The sequence below is a fragment of the Galeopterus variegatus genome, unplaced genomic scaffold, assembly GCF_000696425.1.
Source record: "Galeopterus variegatus unplaced genomic scaffold, G_variegatus-3.0.2 Scaffold165, whole genome shotgun sequence".
In the NCBI taxonomy this organism is placed as follows: Eukaryota; Metazoa; Chordata; class Mammalia; order Dermoptera; family Cynocephalidae; genus Galeopterus; species Galeopterus variegatus.
This window is the reverse complement of record NW_007726276.1, coordinates 27,788-39,860: the sequence shown is the minus strand read 5'-3', so window position 1 is coordinate 39,860 and position 12,073 is coordinate 27,788. Positions and strand designations below refer to the sequence as shown.

Genomic DNA, 12,073 nt, shown 5'->3' with positions numbered 1-12,073 from the left:
GAGATAATACTGCACAAACACAGCACAGAAATTAAGCCTAAAACTAGTGTTTTATTTAAATCTATTTGTAGATTTTGAGGTTTGAGGGAATAACAATGGAATACAGCAGAACCTAAAGCTATCATTTAAAATTACATAGAAAAATGTCATTTCTCAATATACCATCATTTTCTTCCCTGAAGAATTGTGTTTTGTTGTTGTTATTGTTTTTAACCAAATACATAAGTTGGCACAGAATAAAGAATATGAGATTCAAAGTCAGAAGACTACAGGATCTGGGCAGATAGCAGCAGCAGTATAGTTTTGGGAAGTCCCTGGATCCCCACAGAAAGAGACAAAAAAACTAAACAGCAAAATCAAAAACCCAACAATATAAAGACAAGGTATCTTCTCCACAATCCTCAAAATACAACCAATTGGAGACAAACCACCAAAAACCACAAGACCTACACAATATCAATGTCTGTGTGTGAAGAAGCAGAGAAGCAACTGGGTGTCTAATGAACATGAAAGCAGGAGAACTCCAAAATGGCCCAGAGGTAATCAATGGAACAAATATCAGTAGGCCATTTTGAAAACAGCAGCTGAAACAGCTATTCAACTGTGGATAAGTGCGAGTGGCCCAGAAAAGATCTAAAGAAGCTGGAACAATGTATTTCCTATGAACTCCCAACACCAAGCTGCCAGGGGTCTTCCAGGACAGCTCTCCACATTGAAAAGAAAGTGCTGAAAGTGAAATCAAAATTGAGCAGAAAATTCCTACAAAGAAAGAAAGACACCTCAAAGACAAACCCATACATCAAATTATAACTTACAATTTCAAAATGAGCTAAGAGACATTAAGAGAATATTCAAGACACACAAAAAATAAATTCCTACAAAGAAAGAAAGACACCTCAAAGACAAACCCATACATCAAATTAAAACTTACAATTTCAAAATGAGCTAAGAGACATTAAGAGAATATTCAAGACACACAAAAAATATTTAAAGCAGAGTATAAGACAAACTCAGAAATGATAAAACAGAACTCAGGAAAAAAATAAAAAATAAAATAAAAAGCATGAGAGAAAGTGGTACACTAAAGATAGACAAAAATCCGACACACAGATAACAGGATACCTGAAAAAGAAAATCAAAGCAAGAAAACAGAATACTTCCATGAAATTTAAAAAAAAAATTTTTTTTTTAAGTACGCAAAGAGCATACTGCGTACTGGATAATCCCAACCCAGACATCCAAATAAAAAGAGACTGTAATTTATTAGAATAAAAATTAGTTATCAGCAGACCTTTTGACAGCAATGCTGTTATGATTTACTCTAGAAGAAAATAATACAATTTCAGATCCTAAGGAAAAAACATGTGGGCCAAAGATTTTTATACCCAGTAAAACTGACTCTCAATAAAGGACATATACTGTTATCAACATGCAAAACTCAGGGAATATTGTTCCCACAAGCCCTTCTAAGGGATCTACTAAAGAACAAACTTCAGACAGACAAAATGTCTAGAGAAATATCAACATAAGGGTTTATGGTAAGCACTACTCACAGAAGTAAAGACTAAATGAGAACTAAAAAGAAGAGAGTGTGAAATGCAATGGCTATGTGTTCCCTCAATGTAGATATAGCAGAACAAAACAGTTGGAGATGGAGACAGAATATGCAAAAATAACTTTAAGTAAACCCACATCTACACACACACGCGCGCACACACACACACACACACACACACACACACTTTTTCTTTTACTGTCTCTCCACTGAAAAGTGTAGACTAAAAACAGCAACTAACCCACTAGCCTTAAGAACAGTAAGTATCCTTGGCCCTAAGACTGCAGTCTTGAAATATCACTCCCCATTAAAAGGAAATTGACTAGTTCCAAGTCTAGTGTGCAAAATATACAAGAGGGACCTTATCATCTTATCCTACCATGTGGGAATGAAACAATCTTAAGTTACAAGGGTCATGGCAAAATGACTAGGAGCCAATTAGACAAAGTCCCACTGGCCAAAGATAGAACAATTTGAGCCTAATTAATAATAACTGTGAAGCACAAATTCTTTTATATTTTTCTCTGGAGAAGCATAAATCCTTAATAATTTTAAAATGGTCACCATCAGAGGATGATAGAGAACCAAATCAATACCTCAAAAACTGGCAAAAAAAAAAAGGAAAAGAATCAAGGATTTATTCAAATTTCCTATGTCACTAGATAATTAAATAGTATTTGAGAGAAAATATCTCTTTATAAAAGTATTCCAACTAATAAATGAAAATGAAGTTAGAGAATTTTAATTAAAAACCAGACATAAGTACCTGCTGATAAAAGAAAATAATACTTCCTATGGTCTTGCTACAAGAATTAAACTTGAATCTGATTAAGCCTCCAGATCTAGCCAATACTTTGCAGGAAATACAGAGGACAGAGAAACATGTCAATTTCACTATTAGTATGCAAATCAGCAAAATCCAGACCATTCTGGATAAAATAAACGGAAGGGGAACCTGAAGATTAAAAGAAACATTTTAAAATTTGGAATATCTTTTAAGAATAAATTATGGTGTCTAGGGATGCACTTTTGGGTGATAAAACTATTTAAAAACTCAAGGAAGTGATTCCCATAAAAATCAAGATGGTGATTACCTTTAGGGGAAAATACGCACAAACCCAAAGAGAGGTTTTAGATTGTGACAGGATAGATGGAGGACTTTCTGGGCTGGCTGGCAAGGTTCTGTTTATTAATCTGGGTGGTGTTCTCCTTATGGTAACTCATTAAATTACACACTTGTTTTTGGATGTTTTCTATAACTGCATTTCACCCAAAAAAAAAAAAAGATTAATGAAAAAAATCAGAAACCCTGTGTTCTAGTCCTAGCTGCAGCATTAATTGCAGACGTTGCACACTCCCTGGGCCTTTCCCTCATTTCAAAAACGTGGAGATGCTCTAAGATATATTCCAGACCTAAAGTAAATGAAAAACAATCTAATTACTAAATAAAAGAGTATAACAAAGCCATCCTTAAAAATGCCAGAAAATGGTTTTAAGTTCATCGAAACAGTGTGATACAGCATTCCCAAGAAAAAGCCTGCAAATAAAATCTAATGTAATAGTAATATACAAGGAAAATCAAAACTTAAGATTGTCTGAATTTACTTTTGGACTACTATTTATCTTTTACACCTCCGTGAACTCCACAGATAAAATCCTAATTTACTTAATGTACCCTTGAAGGCTTTCTGATATTGGAGGGATTTGAAAATAATTCTGTATTACATTGGGAGAAAGAGACTACACCAACTACACAGATTTGCTTGAGGGTTGGGGAGGAACCACTATACCTCACCAATTAAGAAATGGAGATAAATCAGGGAACCATGAAATTTGGAATGAATGCCTTTTGTGCACCAAGACAATTAATCCATTAAGGATTTTTAGAAGTATGTACAGAATTTATTTCATTTGAAAGTAACTAAGAACTGAAAGGATATCTCTTAAGTCCAAACTAACGTGTTTGACTTTACTGCCACCAACTAGGAACGTGAATCAGCAATTCACTGAAGCTTTAAAACCGGGCATACTCTTCTCCTTCTTGCTAACACCTGTTCTTCTATTGGGCGCCTTTTTCCGAAACAGAGCAGGTTCTTCTATTACAGTAGTTAACCTTCTCCTTTGATGATTTCTACGAGTAGCCAAGTATCACAGAGAACATCTCAGTAGCTACAATAAGCTATTATAACACGCATTTTGATATTATGCACATGCCAACTAGCCTTGAGGCCACAAAACTGTTGATAACAGTTCTACTAGTAAATGTTCACCAAGCCTAGTGCCTATTGACTACATTCTATCAACTCCTAGCCTTTTGTTGAGTTAATGTTACACTAAGACATCTGGTGTTGATGCACATCTTCCCCAGCCCAGTAGTTCTCATTCTTGGTGGCACACTGGAGCTCTCAATACACATGCCTGGGCCCCAACCACAGGAATTCTGATTAAACTGTTAAACGGTAGGACCTGGACAATGAGCTATTTAAAGTTCCCCAGGTGATTCTAATGGATATCAAGGTTGAGAGCTATTGTTCCTGGTCACTTTCTCATTTCAATTACCTTTTCCCCTTTGCTCACTGAAAGACAACTGCATACATAGAACCTTTCTCAATCTCCCACTTTTTCCTTCAGAAGTGTTCCTTCTTTCAAAAGGTTCATTGCACATGGATATTTCTCATCACAATCATCTCCATCATAATCGCATGTCTCTTCTTGCTGGCACTTTCAGAATTATCACTAATTTGTTATCAGGCATGGTAAGTTTAATTACACTCATAAAAATCTAGGGCCGGCCCGGTGGCGCACTGCTACAGTGCGCCGCTTCGGAAGCGTGGCGGCGCTCCCGCCCGAGGGTTCGGATCCCACATACAGACCGGTTCCCGCTCACTGGCTGAGCGAGGCGCGGGAGCAACGCCGAGGGTTGCGATCCCGTTGCCGGTCCCCGGTCCGGTATGGGGGCGACACTGAGGGTTGCGATCCGTTGCCGGACACGGAAAAAGACAAAAGACAAAAAAAAAAAAAAAAAAAATCTAAAAAGTATGGATGAGCATAGCAAAATGTCTTAGGCCAAGAAACAACTCAGTGACCAAGATGAAAATCATCTCAGGTGACCTCTAATGCCAAAAACATGGTATAAACATCATGAACTAATTCAGTCTCAAAAATTTAGCTAACAAATAACTATTTTCTTATATATGGTGAGTCCTTTAAAAAAAAACACTATAATAAAAGAAGGTATTTAACTACCTTCAATATTTTTTAAAGGCCAAAAATATATAATTCTAATTTAAACCTAATACAATTTCTTCCTATAAAAAAAGAAAATAAGAATCAGTTTCCTCATTCTCATTTTCTACCTAAACAAAAACACAATGCAGTAATAGCAGAAACAACAAACACCACTGGTGCTGCCCAGAAACGACGCATAAAGAAGCTGGATGAATTTGAGCTGTTGGAAGATAATTTTAGTTGTACATAAATAAAGCCTGTCCTATTTAGGCACGAATGGAAATTAAAGTACCAGATAGATTATTAGGAAATTCTCTCAACAAGAAATTGGTTCACTGCCCTGAGGCTCTGAAATTTTCTCCTAGTCAGCAAGCAAGACATGGAAACAAACAGGCAAAGTCTCAAGACAAGGGCACTGTTGTTACTAGATACTTCTAATACCAACACAAATTTTTTCTAGGTTTTTGTGTTATAGGGTGCCTTTATCAAATCTGTAACCTGAAATACATGCCAAAAAATAAATCATGTTAACTCTAACTAGCAAGAATGTGTAAAACTTTGGTTCATATGTTTCTAAGTGGTTAAAATATAAACCTCTTTAATAATAACAGAAAATGAGAAAAAATAAAAAATACAACTTGATTTACTTATATCTGACCATGTTTTCCAAAATTAACATTTGAAACTGAACTCTAAGAAAAAATAGCACTGAACAAGCTGAAACTGTCCCAATATTATATTAATAAATCAGTGCTAAAACTAATAAATCAGGGGCCGGCCCGGTGGCGCACTGCTACAGTGCGCTGCTTGGGAGCGCGGCACACATTATATTACACAGCATGAAACAAAATTTCCCTCAAAATTTCTTTAAATTTCTCTCTGACTTTCTCCCAGAAACCTCCACCTCCCCACAAAGGACCAGACATCTTTCTGGTTCTCCTTTCCTATCTCTCAAACTTGGCCTCCTTGACTGCCCTCTTCACCTCTTACTCCTTCAAGGATCTTCCACTCCTCTCAGGGGTCTGCTTTCACTTTCCTTATATATAAGTTTTGGCCTTTCAGGACTCCTCCAGTTTTGTATTGCCACAGGTTACCCTGAAAAACCTAAAAATGGAACAGCAAATACAAGACTCTTTCCTCTCAACAAACAGGAAAGGTATAGTGTGTACTTTATTCTTACTAATCCTTTGTGATAGAGAAAAAAAGAAGAATCTTATTGATCTCAATTCAATTCTGAACAGGTATCTTTTTTTTTTTTTTTTGTCTTTTTCGTGACCGGTAAGAGGATCGCAACCCTTGGCTTGGTGTCGCCCGCACCGCGCTCAGCCAGTGAGCGCACCGGTCAGTCCTATATAGGATCCAAACCCGCGGTGGGAGTGTCGCTGCGCTCCCAGCGCCACACTCTCCCGAGTGCGCCATGGGGCCAGCCCTGAACAGGTATCTTTTTAACACATTTTTTAAATTGTGTATAAATTAATCCGTGGTCTCCCAAGATCCCCATCATGAGAAACTTTATCACATTATCCACACATAATATATCCAGGGACAGCTCACCCTGAATACAACTCAATCACACATAAGAAAATAAATACTAATATAAGGACTGGTATCACAGACACAGGGTATGACACACCCAACCCAAAAAGAAAAGAGGAAAAAGAAAACCAGGTGAAGGCAGCAACTCTACTAGTCTATATATCCTAAGCCTGGTCTGTCCACTCTATGCACAAGAATCATGACTACAAAAATCACCTTTTAACATACCTAAAGGAGTGCTTTAAGCATTTTAAGGGAAGATAAGAATTAGAAATAATTAAGCCACAGTGAAGAAGGAGAACTATACTCACAGTTCAGTTAAGCATAATTAAATACACTGATATAGTGGATTTGTATACTAATTTCTAGTTTCCTTCTATTTAGAAAATATTGAAAATCCTTAGGCAGTTGTGGATTACGAGACCATCCTCTGTTCTGTTCCAGAACTTTCTTCTTCTTGCATAGTTAGGGAACTATTGATCCTCTTCCATTTGGCTTATCATGTCACATCCTACTTTCAAGGTCCTTACCATTAACTGCACAATAGCTATGTAACTGAACAGGTATAAAGTCTGGATTCTTTCTGAAGGATATTTTCTTCAGTAAACTTGCTGCTAAACTTGGAAGTGAATCATTTTCCAGGGAAGGGCAGAGGGCCTGGTAGTACCTCTCTCACCTACGCTATTGAGTGAGCATATACTAGGTGAGGAGAGGGTCTTTTCAGATGCTCCTTTGAATGGAAATAGTAATTTCCAGAGTGAATCAGAATTAAAGAGAGATCCCACATAAACAAAAACATATGGAGATGGTATATGAGGACATTTACAGCAGCTAAGAAAAAATTCAACTTAAAGCAGCTTAAATAAGAACAGGCATCACCTCACATAATGCAAGAGTTTGGAGACAGGACTGCGTTGGGCCAGAGCAGCAGCTCCATGATGCCAAGCATCCCACAACCTCTTGCAAACATGTCCCATGGCCGAAAAGACTGGCTTCTCCTGCTCTGGATTCTTTTCTGAAGGAATGAAACCTTAAAGGATCCCACTGTGAGGAAAATGGAGTTAGTTTAGTCAGGCCCGCTCACCTCATATCCGGCTGGGTATGACTCAGCACATCTGCTGTAAACAAATTACGTGAGAGTAGTGTTAGTGCACATTTGTGCCCATGTACCCCTTGGCTTGTTGCCACTGTTGTGTACTTTTGGTATGGAAGACAGCTGCTACCAACTGATGGTGGTGGAGCTCACATCTGGAATAAAGCATGTCTACTTCACCAGTGGCTACTCGCTTTTTCAACTACCTGCCTCAGGACCTGCACAGGACAGGGGAGAGGGGTCTGTGATCTAGCCCGATACCCACCTCCGCAATCCACACTCCCCACCCCCAACCCCCACAGACCTGCCCACCAGATTGTACTAGACAAACCCAAATCACATACCCATGCCCTTGAAAGTTAAAAAAAATGCAAACCTGATATTTTTAGCCTCTAAATATAACTCTTGCTCAATAAAATGTTAATAATCCTTTCTAACTGCAGAAATTGTTTTACTATTTGACCACTTAAACTCAAACTTACTAACGTTTTGGTAATAACCTGGTTTAACTGATGGCATTGTCTTTTCTAAAAATCAACCTTATCTACTTTACTCTTATTTGAGGGTTAATATTTCTAAAGCATACTCAAATCATCAACTATAAGCATCAGTACTACTTTCCAAAGTATAATATCAATGCTTACCAACAAAAGAAAATCTCAAAACAAATTGTAAGGCTAAAATCACAACAAAAGTATATTTGCTGACACCCACCTGGGGGTCCTGAGAGATGGGGCTATGGGCTTCAGCCCCACCCCAGCCAGCAATGGAGCCAGCCCCACATCCGAGGGTCCTGAGAGACTGGGCCATGGGCCTCAGCCCCACCCCCTTCACCACAAATCCAGGTCAGTAACAAAGCCAGCCTGATGCCCGGGATCCTGAGACAGGGCCCAGGCCAGCCCGGCCCCCACTCACAAAAGGATCCTAGCATGTACTTATTGATGACATGTGTTTTTTGGGGGTGTGAAACTTATCTGCTCATGTCCTTAACCAAATTTCTGCTTAGATTTTTAGATTTTTCTAATTCATTTTTAAGAGTTCTTTTTGCAATAAGGATGTTAATCTGTGTGTGTGTGTGTGTGTGTGTGTGTGTGTGTGTGTGTGTGTGTGTGTGTGTGTGCTCAAAGAAAGAAAGAATAATGATTACCAGAGGCTGAGAGGGATGGGGGGGGGGAGATTAGGGGCAAACTAATGGGGACAAAACTGAGGTATCTACCCTAAGTGAATCATTGTGCAGGACATGCATGTATTGAAACAACACACTATACCCCACAAAAATAAATATAAATAAAATTGAATTTTTAAAAAAAAAAAGTATATCTGACATAAACTCCCCTCTAGAACAACCTACGAATTTTGATTGTTTTTCTCAGAGTAACATTTTCAACAACTATTAATGTAAAGAAAATGGCATGACATAGTCTGTATCCTAGAGTTAATAATATGTGTTTCTACTCCCAAAGCAAAAATAAATGACTGGTCAATTTTAACTTTCTATAATGTTAACCATGCCAAATTATTCAGAACCATCCTAGGAAAAGCCATGATCCTCCACACCCTAAGTAAATGAGTCAATGCTGTAATCACACTTCAGATAACTAATCTATTTCAATCCTAATAATTTAATTACCTAATTCTGGTAAATAAATTCCAACCTCAGTCCAAAATAATTAGAGGATTAAAGTTTAAAATCAGTGAAGAAAACTGAAATAGATCCACTATACCAAAGTACAAAATGGTCTGTTCATCTCTTAAAAGTCTGCTTATTATCTCAAATTCAAGAATTGAAATGTGCTATCATGCCAAGATTTTCTAAACTGGTTCTTGATGTAGTCTCTCTTGTAATTATATTAAATGAATTCATGCTTGTTAGATTTAAAATTCCCTGACAGGGTAATCTTCACTGACTACTCTATATAAAACATATACACCATCTCCACTCACCCTGCTTTGTTTTTTTTTCCACATCGTGTTTCACCTCCAAGTACATATGTGTTTCTGTTATGTGTACCCTATGCTGCTCCACAGGACTCAGTGATACACTATTTTGGTACCGAATCTCCAGCATCTAGAAGATTGTCTTACATACAGACACTAACGTGCACTGAGTGAACAAATGAATGTCTTAGAAATCTTACTCACAAATAGAAAATTGGTATTTTTATTGATATACTTTTGCCTATATTTTTAATTATGGCATAATGATTTCAATACTAAGAATAAACAAATCACAAAGAAAAATAAAGTTGCTACTACCACCACTGCTATCACAAGAGACAGCCACACATTATAAAATATGTTATGTTCTAATCATAAATAAACAATGTAATGTAATTCTGATAACGAGCCCATGATGTACATATGTACTCCTATTTTTTCGGATGAAGAAATAGAGTATCAATGAGGTAAAATAAGAAGCCCAAGGTCAAACAGAGGATAAACAAGTAGATCTAAAACTCCAGAGCTCTGACTCCTAAACCTCTAATTCTATTTGTGATATCGTTAAGGGACAAAAGCAGTTAGTATCAGTATCACAACATCAGGATACCGAGTCCTTCTTTATAAAGAACTGGAAAAAGCAAAGTACTTACAGTGATTTCTACAACTAAAGATCACGCTGCCAAAACATGAGAAATGTTTAAAAATTAAACATCACTCAAGTCTTTCTTCCAAAAGAAATACCTTAGAGTCACTCACTGGTCTAGTAGATAAACGGAGTTAAAGTAAAAATAACATATGTTCTTGGAACATGGCCTTAGGTTAAAGTACCCAATGAAAACTAGTATGTTAAGCTACTTTTTTCCTAACCCAATTCTATTTTAAATTCAGCCAAAATTATTTTCTACTGTCTTTCTACTGATGATTTCTTCATTGGCTTGCATTTACGTTTTTCATCCAATCCATTTATTCACAATTTGTATATGACTAGTCAAACTCACTTGTTGTTGCATAAAACAAATGCAATTGATACTGTGTGCCAGTCACAGTTTCTTAGACATTTAGTCATTGCTTCCACCCACATATTTCATGTTTCCTTGGAAAAGTGGCAGTCATGTGGAGGCTTAATGCTCCTTTCAATATCTATATTTACAAGATATTTGTTACAAGATACTTTTATCCACAGGAAAACTAACATTAAAGATATGCCTCTAAGTCACTATTGGAAAAAAATCTTAGAGTAGACCTACCACAATGTTTCTTAGCAATGTGACTGGCTAAAACACAGAAACAATTTAAAAGTTATCAGATGGTAAACATTTTTAAGTTAAACAAATTTATTATAATACTTGTACCTTTAATTATGCATTCAAAAGCCCTCTGATAACAGTCACAAATGCATTGTTTTCAATGGTACAACATGTTTCAGTAGTATTTTTCACCTTGACAGCTTTACTTACTGTCTTAGAAGCAGTATTAATGTACTGCATCACCATTTCTTTTTTGATACTGAAGTCCTTTTCCCGCAATGGTGCCTTTTTATCTTCATTTAAATTCATATCTTCCTGGAAAACACAATTAAAATGCCTCGTTTTAGAATCTAAGTAGAGCAGCAATTCTACATACACTACGCGCGGAAAAATCAATAATTTGTGACTAAAGCAGCATTAATTGTTTTGGAATGATTTACGTGTAGTTCAGCCTGGAGGAAGGAGAGAGAAAAAAGCTGAAGAGACAAAGAAGTATTCTAGATCATTTTAACAGGTAAAACACTTACCAGAAAAATTTTTTTAATTCACAGCAGGCTAGTAAAATTATATTCACTTCACTACAGATAATTAGACAGTTGAAGATTTCTGCCTTTCAGAAGGTCATTAGGATTCTCAGTTTTAATACACATATATTCTTCTCCCCAACAACTGCACATGAAGCTATATTGTGTGGTTTTGAAAAAGTTGATCTGTGTATCATAAAAACTAAGTAAATAAACCACTTTCCAGATTCTGAGAGCTACAAGCACATTATCATCAAATACCTAGTACTGAAACCAGTAAAAAGCAAAGTATTCCCTAGTTTTAATTTTTTTTCCTCATTGAAGGGACGCACGGACGAAGGAAGCACGCCAGACCCGGGCTAACAGTTCGCCAGAGAAGTTCCGCTTTATTCAAGGACTGCGCGTACATTTATAGGGTGCTGTGCTCCTGGACGGGAGAGAGAGTGGACGGGGCGGTAACTGATTGGATGGGGCTGGGCAGGAAGTGAGCCTTGACCTGTGACTGGCTGAGGATTGGCGCGGGTGGGCTTGGGTGTTAGCGCCAGTGGGCTTGTTTACTGCGGAGAAGAACCAGGAAGGGCGCCATATTGCCAGAGTGTGTCCCTGTTCAGGCGCCCATGGGGTCCCTACACTCATGCCTATCAAAAACATTAAACAGGGGCCGGCCTGGTGGCGCACTGGAGAGTGCGCCCCTTGGGAGCGCGCTGGCACTCCCACCGAGGGTTAAGATCCCATGTGGAGACTGGTTCCTGCTCACTGGCTGAGCGCGGTGCAGGCACAACACCGAGGGTTGCGATCCTGTTGCCAGTCAGTAAAAAAGACAAAAAGGAAAAAAAAAAAAACATTAAATAGTTAATTTAGGGCTGGCCCGGTGGCGCACTGGAGAGTGCGCCGCTTGAGAGCGCGGCGGCGCTCCCGCGGAGGGGTCGGGGCCCCTGGGGGGGGCGGG

General features: G+C 37.9%; 1 protein-coding gene across 1 annotated transcript in view; it reads right to left on the bottom strand.

Annotated features, from left to right (window-relative positions):
• Window positions 1-10,910, bottom strand: part of DIAPH3 (diaphanous-related formin 3) — a 428,227-nt gene extending 417,317 nt beyond the window's left edge. The window contains exon 1 of the mRNA XM_008594695.1: window positions 10,811-10,910. Coding sequence (XP_008592917.1) covers window positions 10,811-10,909 — 99 coding nt within the window. The 5' untranslated portion in view covers window position 10,910. The remainder of the gene's footprint in view (window positions 1-10,810) is intronic.
• Window positions 10,911-12,073: the final 1,163 nt, after the last annotated feature.